This window comes from Vipera berus (genome assembly GCF_964194415.1).
Source record: "Vipera berus genome assembly, chromosome: 2".
Classification (NCBI taxonomy): Eukaryota; Metazoa; Chordata; class Lepidosauria; order Squamata; family Viperidae; genus Vipera; species Vipera berus.
Window position 1 is genome coordinate 126,429,874 of NC_138203.1, and position 15,889 is coordinate 126,445,762.

At 40.7% G+C, this 15,889-nt stretch overlaps 1 protein-coding gene across 1 annotated transcript in view; it reads left to right on the forward strand.

Annotated features, from left to right (window-relative positions):
• The window catches only part of LOC308662548 (synaptonemal complex central element protein 1-like), a 48,237-nt gene that overhangs the window by 18,320 nt on the left and 14,028 nt on the right, over positions 1-15,889 (forward strand). Inside the window, exons 4-8 of the mRNA XM_081318485.1 lie at positions 1,887-1,961; positions 7,548-7,595; positions 9,377-9,431; positions 10,555-10,644; positions 11,852-11,915. Coding sequence (XP_081174611.1) covers positions 1,887-1,961; positions 7,548-7,595; positions 9,377-9,431; positions 10,555-10,644; positions 11,852-11,915 — 332 coding nt within the window. The remainder of the gene's footprint in view (positions 1-1,886; positions 1,962-7,547; positions 7,596-9,376; positions 9,432-10,554; positions 10,645-11,851; positions 11,916-15,889) is intronic.

A 15,889-nucleotide genomic window follows, 5' to 3' on the forward strand; every position in this document is an offset into this window, starting at 1 on the left:
ACTCCTGAAAAGTTATTATCAATGAAACTAATCTTGCCTCCATAGAAAAGCCTGGGAGAAACATTTTCTGGCCTTGACCTCCCCCCCACTTCCTATTTTACAAGATTGGAGGTCTTTTCTTTTTATTTAATGTTCATTGCTGTTTCAGTCTTTTACTATCTACAAACAGTCGTATGTTAAAAATAAAAAGCAGAATAGCTCCACAATATATTTAATCATTATTATTAGGAGTCCTCCATCAGGAAACTCTAGCACAATCTCAGTAAAAATTGTTATTGTACTTTTTTAGCTGAGTAATATTGTAGGAAGAATTATAAGATATCCCCCCCTCCCTTTATTTCCATGCACCCGAAGAAGGCAAATAAAAACCATCCACAGTAGCTAAAGCAATCCCTGGTTGCCAGCCAGAATGGCCTCAAGTAACCCTGGTTAGAAGAAACTCAGTCAATGGATACAATACTGTATATCCATTAGGGACAAAGAAAGCCACTAGGAAGGTAGCAAGAAGTGGCTTCTGCATTTTAGACTGATGCAGGCTGAATTGACAGGATTAAGTCAATTAATGACTTAACAGGATTAAGTCAATTGAGGTGTTACCCCCCGTTGATAGGGCTCGCAACCTGGGCGTCCTCCTGGACTCACGGCTCAATTTTGAAGACCATATAGGAGCCGTGACCAGGGGGGCTTTTGCACAGGTTCGCCTGGTGCGCCAGTTGCGTCCCTATCTGGACCGAGACGCCCTACGCACAGTTACTCATGCGCTTGTGACCTCCCATTTGGACTACTGTAACGCTCTCTACATGGGGCTGCCCTTGAAGACCACACGGAGGCTTCAACTGGTGCAGAATGCGGCCGCGCGAGTTGTAATGGGGGTTTCCCGATACTCCCATGTAACACCTCTACTCCGCGAGCTGCATTGGCTTCCGGTTGCCCTCCGGGTGAAATTCAAGGTGCTGGTTATTACCTATAAAGCCCTACATGGCCTGGGACCGGGTTATTTGAGGGAACACCTGCTGCCGGCATCAAACGCCCTTCGCCCAGTGCGCTCCCACAGGGAGGGTCTGCTCAGGGTTCCGCCGGTGAGAGATTGCCGGCGGGTGACACCCAGGGATAGGGCCTTCTCAGTGGGAGCGCCTGCCCTCTGGAACCAGCTGCCGGTGGAGCTGAGAACTGCCCCCGACCTCCGATCATTCCGCCGGGGCCTGAAGACCTGGCTCTTTGAGCTCTCGGGCCCAGGCTGAGGAGAAATTTTTAATTGGGGTTTTTAAGAGTACAGGGTCAATTTAATATTTTTAATCTGGTTTTTAACTTTTGTATGTTGGATTTTTTAATTCCCTGTAAACCGCCCTGAGTCCTCAGGGAAAGGGCGGTATATAAATGTAATAAAAATAAAAAATAAATAAATAAAATAAAATAAATAAGTCAGAAAACACAGCCACACAGAATTTACATTTCCCACCTTTCCCCAAGGTTAGCCTTGACCCCGACCACCCCACAGGAAACATATAGAGACAACTAGAATACAGAAATGCACATTATTAATCTAATCAAATAACCTCACCAGGCATCTCAATCTCAAAGGTCCAAAAGGGTAGAAAAACCACTCTACTCGCCATTCCAGGCTGTTAGCTCTCCCAGAATTGATTGCTATGTCACTTCGCTTCTGATTTCTAAATAAATGGAGACCTCATTTCCTACAGCCTGCCTCCAAATTCATTGGCTCCTGCGTCTTTCTCCTGGCTTGGAACCGGACTAGATTTTATTTCCTACAATATTACAAAGGTTTAAATGTATTTTGACCATTATAGTATAATATTACTCAAATGCAAAATGTCCTTGTCCTGAGCTGCCCAATCTCAGCCTTTGTTCTATGCATTTTTCTTCAGCTAAGAAGATATTAAATGAAGAGATCTCTGAGGCAAATGAACACAGTAAGACACTTCAGATGGAACTGGAAAAGCGTAGGTTTCTGTTCTGTCATAGTTCAGATTGAAGCCAGTTAATCAAATATCATTAAGTAACCTCTCCACAATCAGTTTTTTTTAAAATGTATTCATTTCAGAATGCAATCCACTTTGAACAATGCTTAGTTTTAAATAGACATTGAATAGAATAGAGCTGGAAGGGACATTAGGGGTCTTCTAGTCCAGCCCCCTGCTCAAGCAGGAGAACCTACCATATACCATCTCAGACAACTGACTGTCTAGACTCTTCTTGAAAATCTCCAGTGTTGGAGTGCCCACGATTTCTGGGTGCAAGCTGTTCCACTGGTTAATTGTCCTCACTGTCAGGAAATTTCTCCTTAATTCCAGGTTGCTTCTCTCTTTGATCAGTTTCCAACCATAGTTTCTTGTCCTGCACTCTAGTGCTTTGGAGAATAACGTGACCCCCTTTTCTTTGTGGCAGCCCCTCAAATACTGGAACACTGCTATCATGTCTCCCCTATTTCTTCTTTTCTTTAGACTAGCCAAACCCAAGTCCTGCAGCCATTCTTCATATGTTTTAGTCTCCAGGCCTTTGATCACCTTAGTTGCTCTTCTCTGAATTTTTTACAAGCTCTCAACATCTTTTTTGTGACATGGTGACCAAAACTGGCTGCAGTATTCCAGGTGTGGTCTCACTAGAGTTTTATAAAGCGGTACTAATACTTCGGATGATCTTGATTCTATGCCTCTGTTTATACAACCCAGGATTAACTTTTTTGGCTGCTGCTGCACACTGCTGGCTCATAGTCAAATGATTGTCCACTGGGACTCCAAAGTCCCTCTCACAAGATCTTTTTGAATCCTGAATTTGTGTTCTGGGGTGTTGGATACTCCTGCCAGTTTAGTGTCATCTGCAATTTTGATGAGTTCCCCTTCAATTCCCTCATCTAAGTCATTGATGAAGATATTGAAGAGTACTGGGCCTAAGACGGAACCTTGTGGTAACCCACTGCTTGCTTCTTTCCATGTGGATGTAGTGCCATTGAGAACTACTCATTGAGTACAGTTTGCCAGCCAGCTACATATCCATCTGGTGGTGATGTTGTCTGTTCCATCTTTTTTTAGCTGACCAAGGAGTAGGTTGTGGTCTACTTTATCAAAGGCCTTACTGAAATCTAAGTATACTATGTCCACAGCATTTCGCTGGTCTACTTTATCAAAGTAGGCACTTTATCAAAGAATGAAATAAGATTGGTTTGGCATGATCTGTTTTTGACAAACCCGTGCTGGCTACTATTTATAACTTTGTTTGCTTCTAGTTGTTCGCAGATCTGTTTTTTGATTATCTTTCTAGGATCTTCCCAGGTATTGATGTTTAAACTGATTGGTCTGTAGTTTCCTGGGTCCGTTTTAATTTCCTTTCTTGAAGATGGGAACCACATCAGCGCTTTCCTAATCCTCAGGTATTTCCCCGGTGCTCCAGAATTTTTGAAAGATATGGTGCAGTGGTTCTGAGACAACATCTGCCAGCTCCTTCAGAACTCTGGGATGTAGTCTGTTGGGTCCCGGTGATTTATATTCGTCAAGTTCAGATAGGTGTTCTCTTACCATTTTCCCGCTTATTTTAATTTTTGTTTCTAGTTTGTCTTTTGTAGTGTTTTTTTTTTTGTATGTTGGGCTTTAGTTTCTTTTTGTGTGAAGACTGATGCAAAGAATGAGTTAAACAGCTCTGCTTTCTCCCTGTTGCCTGTTATTTCCTTGCCATCCTCTCTCTTTAGTGGACCTACAGTTTCCTTAACTTTTTTCTTGTTAATATTTTGGAAGAAACTTTTTTTGTTATTATCCTTGATTTCTGTTGCAAGTCTTTGTTCGTTCTGAGCCTTTGCTTTCCTGACTTCATCTTTGCATGTTCTGGCTGTCTGCTGATAATCAGCCTTAGCTATTTGTCCTTTTTGTCTTTCAGTTTGTCAGAGAGATCTTTGTGCAGCCATGCTGGTTTCTTCTTGAATGTCTTGTTTTTCTTTTTCAGTGGTATTGTGCTGGTCTGGGCTTTTATGATCACATTTTTCAGAGTTTCCCACGCTTCTTAGGTTGTTTTCCCTGTTAGGATTTTCATCCATGGAATCTTTCCTAGGTTCTCTCTGAGTTTGTTAAAATTGGCTCTTTTGAAGTTTAAGACACTGGTTGAATTGTTTACTATTGCTAATGTTTGCATTATATTAAATTCCAGTATGATGTGGTCACTTTCACCCAAGGTTCTGGCAAGTTCAATTTCCTCTATCACTTCTTCTCTATTAATAAGAATTAAGTCCAGTATAGCTTTACGTCTAGTTCCCTCCTCCACCTTTTGGATGACAAAGTTCTCGGCTAGGTTAGTTAGGAATCTGTTTGATCGCCTGCTCGCTACAGAGTTTGTCTCCCGGTTGATATCTGGATAGTTGAAGTCTCCCATTACTACTGTGATATGCTTCCTACATACATTTGTTAACTGGTTGGCAAAGAGTTCATCTATTTCTTCTGATTGCTTGGGTGGCTTGTAATATACACCTAGGGCAATGTCACTTTTTTCTCTTTTATATTGACCCATATACATTCTGGAGAGATTTTATTTTGGATCATGTGCATTTCTGTAGATATGTAGTGTTCTCTTACATATAGTGCAACTCCCTGTCCTCTTTTTGTAGACCTGTTTCTTTTGAACAATTTGTATCCATCCATTAGTCCATTCCATTCATGGGTTTTGTCCCACCAGGTTTCTGTAATGCCAACTATGTCATACCCATCTTCGTCTACTATTGCTTCTAATTCACCCTGTTTGTTTCCCAATTTTTGAGCAATTGTATATAAGCATTTAATACTTTTATGCCTGTCCAAGGGTATGTTTCCTGCATCTCCTGATTGTTGTTTGGGTTTTTCTTTTTTTCTCATCACTGCCTACCTCATTGTTTGATTTGTTTTCTTGGGATTTATGATTGGTTTTGGTTTCTAGAGATTCTAAAGATTGGTCGCCCCTCCCCCTCAATTTTACTTTAAAGCCCTCCTGATGAGTTGGGCCAGTCTTTTTCTGAGTTCATTTCCCCCTGTTTTCATGAGGTGCAGCCCATCCCTTGCCAAGAGTCCTTCGCATAGGAAATGCAGTCCATGATCCAGGAAACCAAAGTTTTCTTGGCGACACCAACCTTTTAGCCAATGGTTTATTTCTAGAATTCTTTTCCCCTCAATGAGTGTTGGCCTTTCGTTGGGAGTACTGATGAGAACACTACTTGTCTCCTAGCTTTTTAACTTTATTGCCTAGTTGTTTATAATCTCTCACTATTGTACTCAGGTTCTTTGTTGTATCATTTGTTCCAATGTGGAGGAGGAGGAAAGAGTAGTAATCTGCAGGCCTAATTAGTTTGGTTAGGTTCTCAGCCATATCTTTGATTTTTGCTCCAGGGAGACAACATACCTCCCTGGAGTGTATGTCCGGTCTGCAGATGGATGATTCTGTTCCTTTGAGGATAGAATCTCCTATTACCAACACTTGCCTTCCTTTTTTGGGAGCTGCAGTCTGGGGTGTTTTTCTGTTTGTCTCAGGTGTGTCTGTTTTTTAGGGATATTTGAAGTGGCTTTTTTTAGGGATATTTGAAGTTGTTTCTTTGTTAGGTGTCTGCATGTTTTCTTTGAGGGAATAGGTTATGGGTCTGCGACTTTCCATCTAAGGGGAGAAATCTATTGCTCAGTTTTAATGGTGCTGTTTCTGTTTGGGTTGGATTGGGCAGAGGGGGTTTGTTAGTTGTATGCTGCTTCTTTCTTTGAGTATTGTGTTTCCTTCTATGTGTGACATACCTCCATGTGTCTTCCTCCAAGGGTTTATCAGTAGGGTCAAATCCTCTGGGTGTTATTTGCTCATTATTTGGTTCAGTTTGGGTAGAGCTTTCTTTTGTATGTTGGGGTTTGGGTAGAGTTGCCTCTATGCCCCCTACTTTTTCCTCCAGTAGTTTACATAGTTTACATCTAATGCATCTATAGTTTGGGTGTTCTTTGGGCATAAGCACATACATGGAACATGTATTGCATACCATAATAGTATCAGTCACCTCTTCTATGAGTTTCTGGTTTGAAAATCCTTCTTTTTGGTTGGTGGATGTGCTTTGCTGTCAGCCTTGTTTCTAGTTTCTCTGTTCTAGGTAATTATGCCTATTTTTCTATCCTTTTTTCTGCCTGTTTGTGCTTGGTTTTTTTGCCTTGTTATTTAGGACGTGGTGGCTCAGTGGGTTAGGACGCTGAGCTTGTCGATCAGAAGATCGGCAGTTTGGCGGATCGAATCCCGAGTGCCGCGTAACAGAGTGCGCGCCTGTTACTCGTCCCAGCTTCTGCCAACCTAGCAGTTCGAAAGCACGTAAAAATGCAAGTAGAAAAATAGGGACCACTGTGGTGGGAAGGTAACAGCGTTTCGTGCACCTTTGGCGTCTAGTCATGCCGGCCACATGACCACGGAGACGTCCTCGGACAAGCGCTGGCTCTTCGGCTTTGAAACGGAGATGAGCACCGGCCCCTAGAGTCGGAAACGACTAGCACGCATGTGCGGGGGAATCTTTACCTTTACCTTTACATGTATGTGGCAGTATGCCCTTTGGTTTTAAAGGGGAAAATTACAGTTTATATTGAAGTTAAAAATTAATGTTAGGATAGGGCTATTTAACGAAGGGAAGGGCTGCTTTCTCCTCAACAAGGGATTTGCTTTTAGCTTTCTGCTCTCTACCTAAAAATTCATCCCCATCCTTCCTTAATTTGCTCCTTATTTATCTCTATCCTCTCTGCCTGGCTTTTTTGACTGCCTTCCTGTGCTCAGCCAGTCTTTCTAATTGCCCCCAGTTGCCTCCAGCCGTTGCTCCTCTGAGGTCTCTTCTATATTAAGGCAAGTTTTTAAACCATACTATGCTGAATAAGTCATAATAGCTGGTTATTACATAACCTAAATCATAATGGATGGGATCATGTATATTATTTTTATTTTATTTTTTTTATTTTAATTCCATTTATATCCCGCCCTTCTCCGAAGACTCAGGGTGGCTTACAAGCTTAGCAGTAGCCTTCATTCTATGTGTATGCCTGCTTATTAGGGCTTTCACACACACACACCCCAAGCGGCATTATTACAAAGTCAGCTTAATTGCCCCCAACAATCTGGGTCCTCAATAAACAATAATGGGTGGACATCACTAAGCAAGCAGCTATATTATGCTATGTTGCTATGTATGATTTACAGTGCTGTTGATCTGCAGGTGCAGGCCAGTTAATTTAACTATTTTAACAACAGCCAATATATTACCTGAGATGTAACAGTATGCTATATATGGGAACGACTGAGCAGCAGGAGGGAGACCACAAACTGGACAGCCAGCATATAAAAGCATGAAAGATCAATGCAATAAGATTACTTAGAATTGTTTTTCTGTTCCTGCTTGTAGACAGAGGACAGTATAACTGTAGAAAATGTGCACTACCTGGGAGCAGAGGGCAGATTTTTATAATGCAGTTTTAGAAAAATAAGCACCAATATCTGAGGTTTCTTCTATATGTATTTTCTACAAGATGATAAAAAATAATGCCTAAACGAAATAACTGCTTCTCTTGTAGTGAATGCCGAGAAGTCAAGACTTGAAGAAACATGGAATGAGAAAAAGGGTAATGGAAAATTCTGAGATACCGTCTTGATTTTTTTTTAACGTTATCAGTTTTAGTACTTGTCCGCATTATATTCCTTAAAATTTCATATTTATTGCAAGGACAATTCATTATCGATATGATTACAATATGAAATACAGTTTCAAGAGATACATTGCAGTATGAAATGCAGTTTTAAGCGATACTTTATGTTTTGGCCTTATTGTAAAATTAATTCAATTAAGATTTATCTTTCAATGCTCATAACATTTTGTATAGGTTTCTATTGATAATGTTAGGAAAAAAAATCTAAGTTTTGTGCTAATAGTTTCTTACTGTTGCTGTTACGGTATATGTTTATATTCCATTCTTCAATGCATATATTTCTAGGATGGTTTACAGAACTACAACAGAAACTGAGGATAATCAAATAATCAAATAATAAAATTCATTTCGACAATGGTAGTACTAAAACATCGCATTGCCCTATTTTTTTTTAAAGCTACAAAAGTCAGCATTTCTCCTCTCAGCTTCACTTATTCCCATTTGTTACATGAAGATGACGTATTTCATAGGCAGTGAGTTAAGGCAAGGTGAGACCTTGTGGCCACAGGCTATATGCAGCACACGTTTGCTTTTATAGTGCTCTGAGCCATCCCTGACAAAAGGCAACAATTCCCCAAATTTTGTGAGGAGATGCAGATGAAAACTAAGTCCTAAAATACACATATCGTAATTTAAAACCACCCCCAACTTCCCTCAAATTCCTGTCAATTATTCACATCAAAATACGTTGAACACCAAATTCGATGAGTTTCAAAGCAGTTGAGTACTAAGATACTATTGTAATTATAGGTAAAAAACAACACTTAAAAGTCATGTGTGCGGAGAGAAAATGATTTCTATGTACTTTCTCCACCTGATAATTTAAATAATTTCTGTACTTGACAATATTAGCCATATTCTATTCTATTCTATTCTATTCTATTCTATTCTATTCTATTCTATTCTATTCTATTCTATTCTATTCTATTCTATTCTATTCTATTCTATTCTATTCTATTCTATTCATTTTTTATTTTACTTCTCAAAGTTTCATAAGATGGAATTAGACTTTTTCATAAGACTCATAGGCAAGGGAGGGAGGGGTCAGACTTTGCCCTGTTGTGTTTACAACACTGCCTTGGTGGAGCAGTGGGCTAATGCCTCCTTAAGTAACACCAGCTGCCTGCAATTAGTGCAGGTTCGCATCCCACCAGGCTCAAGGTTAACTCAGCCTTCCAGCCTTCCGAGGTAGGTAAAATGAGGACCCAGATTTATGGGGGCAATTAAGCTGACTTTGTAATAATGCCGCTTGGGGTGTGTGTGAAAGCCCTAATAAGCAGGCATATACATAGAATGAAGGCTACTGCTAAGCTTGTAAGCCGCCCTGAGTCTTCGGAGAAGGGCGGGATATAAATGGAATTAAAATAAATAAATAAATAAATACTGGACCAAAATTTTCATCAAGCTGATCATCACAAGCCCAACACACTTTCCTGATGAGCCTTTTTTCTTTAAATAACTTTTGGATTACCTCTGCTGAATACAGAGGAGAAATAGAACATTCCCTTTCCTGCAGTTCCTTGTTGCTTTATCTAATCATGAAAGTGTGGCATAATGTGATTGCATATGCTCTGTTCCTTGAAAGGAGTGGCATTACTTCAGTGAGATAACATACAGCACATAAAACCATTGCAGAAATATTATGCAGAAAGACAATAACCTGAACTGCTGAGAGTTAATATTTACCTTTCTTGCAGAGATCAAAAAAGTCATGCAGATGCATTCAAAGGAGACAGAAGCTGAAATGCAGAGGTGAGCTAAGGCCTCTGATCCACCTACTTTGTGGACTTACCGGTAGCTATTAAAAAGTGCTGAGCAATGTTCTAGATCAGGGCTTTTCAACCAGTGGTATAGGTACCACCTGTGGTACATTGGCACCTGGCAGGTGGTACGCGACCATCCTAGAAAAGTGGTAGCGGGGGAGGGGAATGAGCTGAATCGGTGGCAGCACTGCACAAGCCTGAGCGAGAGACGGCTGGAGCTGCAGGGCTGTCAGGGCACAGTGGAAGCACCAGGATCAATGCCAGGCTCTAGCTGGAGCTCGGTGCTGATCCTGCCGCTTCTGCTGAGCCCAGAAGAAGCACCAATCGGCTGGAATGTTGCAGCATCTCCAGGGTCTTGTGATTTACATTCAGATGCTTGGCAACTGATTCATATTTATGATGGTCACAGTGTCCCAGGGTCATGTTAAGTGACCAAAACCTGCTACAGCCACCCAGCAGAGGGGGGGGGCGGGAAATAAAAACCTCAGACAGGAGGAAGAGTGCCGCCGGGCGGGCAGGCAGGTGTCTTGCTCGGCTGTGGTTTGGGGGGCACTTTTTCCAGTGCCATTGTAACTTCAAACAGTCACTAAGCGAACTGTTGTAAGTCGAGGACTACCTCTACTTCATCACTTTTTTCTTTCTTTCTTTTCTTTTCTTTTTTTTGGTCATCAAGTTTTTGACACCTTGCTAGGCGACTGGTGGTACTTGGATGTTGCCATTTCCTAAAAATGGTACAATGGGTGAAAAGGTTGAAAAGCCTAGATCTAGACTACAGAAATACAACAAATTACTTGAAGAAAATCTATATATCAAAACTGCTGTCAATATATATTATGATTTATGATGATTGTATTTTATCATGATTATTACTTGTTGCTTGTATGTACACTGAGAGCTTATGCACCGGAAACAAATTCCTTGTGTGTGTCCACTCACACTTGGCTAATAAAGAACTCTACTCTACTCTGCTCTACTCTGTTCTATTCTGTTCTATTGCATATGTTTTCAGTAAAATAATTTATATTGCAATATATGGCCTAAGAGCAAAGTGATTATCAGAAGAAAATTAAGAATTAACCCATTCAATATCTTGGCTTCTTCTCATTTACCAGGGAGCAGAAATTGAACCTGGACTGTAAGCAACAAATTGAAGGAATCACAACCAAGATCCAGATGGAAAAACTGAAGCAGAGGGAGCAGAGGTTGGTTCCTAAAATCTTGCAATTTTGCTATAAATGTCCATGGGCTGGCATCTTCTGATTTCACTTAATTCATGTATTATCAAAAAGGTTATTACATTTACATTTATCAGATCACATTTCAGACTTCATTCCTTTAGCAAATCATTTTCTGTAAAGAATAAAGCTGCATTAATTGAAATAATATAGTAATGCAACTAAAGAAATCTCTGATTTTGTCACAACATTCTGGTCATTCAATAAAATTGTTTGCAGATAACAAAAATACCATTTTACCTAATCTCTTTAGTATATAGAATTCCTTACCACAAAAGGTAATGATAGTTCTTCTGATTTAAATAGTTTGTAGGCCTTAGCCATGATGGGAAACTGCGTGCTATCTCAGTATTCTGAAGTCCTGTACTTATTACAAGGTGCAGATGACAAATATGCAGGAGTTACTATTCCACCATTTTCTTTCTTTGAAAAATGAATAGCCAATATTGAATGCTGAACGTGGAACAAGATGAATCTATAGCAGTGTGTCAAGTATGACTGTATAATGTTGATATTACATGAACAAGAAAGACAGTATTTTTAGAAACTCTTGCAGGGTATGTGTATCTTGTGCATCCTCTCTAAAATCAAGCTAGTTTGTGCATGTTGAACTGCACAAATCGTTGGCAATTCAACATTGACCAGCACTTTAGTGACTGAATCAGAAAAATAATGGTGCTCTGCCTTGACAAAGATTTGCCCTGCCCTACTGCACAGTGGCTGCAATTCCATTAAGTAACATCATAACAGGCAGAGGTTACTAAAGAATGCTATCAGACCTAGAATACAAATAGACCTAATGCTAGTCAAAGTAACATGGCTGATGCTTTTATTTGCAGCTTCTTGGCTTACTGCACAATTAATAGGCATGGTTACACCAAGCACCCACTCAATAGCAATGCCCTTTAAGACTGGCACCTGCTTTACCTTTCCTAACATATATAGCTCAGTACTATATATGGCTTAGTACTTCCAAAATTGAGGACCAGGCTTTGCATTTAAGACAGTGCCTCCCTTTGACCAGCCCGGCTACAAAGCCCATCCAAGTGCTTCATGTGCTACATTCTGTCGCATTTGATATTCTCTAGAAGTGCAGCAAGAAGCTGAAATTATTTGCAATGCAATAATTCAATACTGTCTTCTTCCTGTCTTGTATTTTTTTTTCTACTTTCAGAATGGCATTTGAGCAGTTACTTGATGAGTTGATGGAGAAGCACAGGAATCTCTGGGAACTTTATGTAAGGGTTTGTTTTTCCCCTGTAGCATAAATTATATTCTATTAATATTTATTGTATTAATTAATGTAATACTCATTAAAATTCAATAAATGTAGGCAGCAAAACTGTGAGTTAGAGAGCTTGAATTCCAATCCTATTGCCTTTGGGAATAGTGACATCCAGTGCTTTTTTTGTAAAAGAAAAAGGTGCCAGAACTCACACATGTCATACAACCCGCCTTGCCTACCCTACAAGGTTCCATCCCAAAAAGGTGCTGGAACTCCGTTCTGAGCGTTCTATGAGAAAAAAAGCCCTGGTGACATCAAATTAGCTAAAAAACATTTGGCCCTCTCTACAAAAAGATATTTCACAGTTTCATACTGAGGTCTAAAAGTGCAATAGAAAGAATGGATATTACTATATTAGACATGGAAAATCCTTCAGGAGAATCAGCTTTGTGCACTGGAGAAATACTGTAAAGGACCTGTGGGTGTATTAGGAACAGGGAGGTACATATTATTTGCTGACAGACTGCAATTATGCACCAAGCAAACTATTATATAGCTCTTATTTACCCCAAATGGCAAGAACATGCATACAAAGAGACACAATGATCAATCTATACCAGGGGTGTCAAACTCAATTTCATTGAGGGCCGCATCAGCATTGCAATTGCCCTCAGGGGGCCGGGTGGGTGTGGCCTGGGTGGGCGTGGCCTACTGGGTGGGCGTGGCTAGAGTGCGTATGGCCTACTGGGTGGGCATGGCCAGCTCTACATCGTTGACATCAAGGGTGCCTATGGGGGCCTGGGCAGGAGTGGGACAGATCTGAGGGTCTCTGGCAGAAGGAGGGTCTCTGGGCCAGGGCCAAGGCAGAGGGGGCCGTTCCCTCACTGTTTCCAGGATGGCTTCGCGGGCCGCATGAAACCACTTCGCGGGCTGGATCTGGCCCCCGGGCCTTGTGTTTGACATGTCTGATCTATACAGTGCTTTTTTTGTAAAAGAGAAAGGTGCCACAACTCACACGTCATACAACCCGCCTTGCCTACCCTACAAGGTTCCATCCAAAAAAGGTGCTGGAACTCCGTTTTGAGCGTTCTATGAGAAAAAAAGCCCTGATTCTATACAACTTAGGAATACAGATTGTCCTTGACTTACAACAGTTCATTTAGTGACCATTCAAAGTTACAATAGCCCCCAAAAGAGTGACTTAATGACCGTTTTTCACACCTACAAACATTGCAGCATCTCATTGATTGCATGATCCAAATTTGGACACTTGGCAACTGCATGTACCTATGATGGTTACAGTGTCCCGGGGTCATGTGATCACTTTTTGCAACCTTCTAACAAGAAAAGTCAATGGGGAAACCAGATTCACTTAACTGCAATGATTCACTTAACAACAGTGGCAAAAATGTCATAAAATGGGACAAAAGTCATTTAACAAATGAGCCACATGAATTTTGGGCTCAGTTGTAGTTGTATGTCAAGGACTACCTGTAGACTTACATTACCCCATAGATGCCAGATTACATGCCACCACGGCTCCTCTGCCAATGTACGATTAATGCTGGACAGATGATGGCATGTGAGTGTTACTGAATGCTATACATGCATTTAGTCTATATCTATAGAGTATGGCTGGTTCAAGCACTGTTGATAGGTTTTTCATTATTTGGTAACACTGGAGTTGTCGTCTTTAAGTGAAATGGGCAACCCATGGCTAATATATGGGTTTTAATGTACTTATCGTTCCCATGTCCTACTGAGACTGCTTTGTCTGAATTCAGGAGTAATTCAACATTCAACGTGTTTAGTGGAAAAAGAACAGTACATAAATTCACAATAGATTTAATCTACTGACCATGACATAGAGCACAGCCATTTTGAAAGATGATTCATTTTTAGATAAAACAAATCATGGATACAATTTATTTTTTCTATACATTATTTTCTTATTAAGTATAACCAAGACTTATATTCCTACAAAGTATACTGAGTTAGCTTTATTTGATAACTACCACTAGGATACTTTATGTTTCTTAACAGAGGAGTAACCAAATAAACTTAGCATCAGTGTAAACAAAATTCATATTGGAAAAAAAATCTCAAGAGAAAGAGAAACAGTTCCAAATGCAATCTTTCTAGTGAGATTATATTTTTGTTATCCCTTTATATTTATATTTATAAAAGGATAGATCTGATCACAAAAAGACTGCCATTCTCTCCATCTTGTTGTTGTTGTTAGTTGCGAAGTCGTGTCCGACCCATCGCGACACCATGGGCAACGTTCCTCCAGGCCTTCCTGTCCTCTACCATCTTCTGGAGTCCATTTAGGCTCACGCCTACTGCTTCAGTGACTCCATCCAGCCACCTCATTCTCTGTCGTCCCCTTCTTCTCTTGCCCTCTATCTTTCCCAGCATTACGCTCTTCTCCAGTGAGTCCTTCCTTCTCATTAAGTGGCCAAAGTATTTGAGTTTCAACTTCAGGATCCAGCCTTCTAAAGAGCAGTCAGGGTTGATCTCCTCTAGGACTGACCGGTTTGATCGCCTTGCAGTCCAAGGGACTCGCAGGAGTCTTCTCCAGCACCAGAGTTCAAAGGCTTGAATTCTTTGGCGCTCAGCCTTTCTTATGGTCCAACTTTCACAGCCATACATTGCAACTGAGAAGACCATAGCCTTGACTATACGCACTTTTGTTGACAGGGTGATGTCTCTGCTTTTTAGTGTGCTGTCTAGATTTGCCATGGCTTTCCTCCCCAGGAGCAAGCGTCTTTTAATTTCTTGGCTACAGTCCCCATCTGCAGTGATCTTGGAGCCCAGGAAAATAAAATCTGTCACTACCTCCATTTCTTGCCGGCCCATCTAATAGCCAGGAATTGAGAGGGCCAGATGCCATGATCTTGGTTTTCTTAATGTTTAGTTTCAACCCAACTCTTGCACTCTCCTTCTTCACTCGTAACAAGAGGCTCTTTAGTTCCTCTTCACTTTCTGCTATTAGAGTGGTATTATTTGCATATCTTAGGTTGTTGATATTTCTCCCGGCAATCTTAATTCCAACTTTTGATTCATCTGATCTGCCTTTCTCATGATGTGCTCTGCATATAAGTTAAACAGGCAAGGCGACAGTATACAGCCTTGCTGGACTCCTTTCCCAATTTTGAACCAGTCAGTGGTTCCGTGTCCAGTTCTCACTGTTGCTTCTTGACCCGCATATAGGTTTCTCAAGAGACAAATAAGATGGTCTGGTACTCCCATCTCTTTAAGAACTTTCCACAGTTTGTTGTGATCCACACAATCAAATGCTTTAGCATAGTCAATGAAGCAGAAGTAGATATTTTTCTGGAACTCTCTAGCTTTCTCCATGATCCAGCGTGTTGGCAATTTGATCTCTAGTTCCTCTGCCTCTTCGAAATCCTGCCTGTACTTCTGGTAGTTCTCGATCCACATACTGCTGGAGTCTAGCTTGTAGGATTTTAAGCATAAATTTACTAGCATGTGAAATAAGTGTAATGGTGCGATAGTTTGAACATTCTTTGGCACTGCCTTTCTTTGGAATTGGAATGTAAACTGATCTTTTCCAATCCTGTGGCCACTTCTGAGTTTTCCAAATTTGCTGGCAAATTGACTGTAGCACTTTTACTGCATCATCTTTTAAGATTTTGAATACTCAGCTGGAATACTGTCACCTCCACTAGCTTTGTGGTTGCTCAGCTTTCCTCAGGCCCATTTCACTTCACATTCTAGGATGTCTGGCTCAAGGTCAGTGACCACCTCACCGTGGTTATCAGGGACATTAAGCTCATTCTTGTATAGTTCTTCTGTGTAATTTTGCCATCTCTTCTGCCTATGTTAGGTCCCTGCCATTTTGGTCCTTTATCATGCCCATTTTTGCATGAAACGTTCCCTTCATCTCTCCAATTTTCTTGAAGAGATCTCTGGTCCTCCCTATTCTATTGTTTTCTTCTATTTCTTTGCATTGTTCATTTAAAA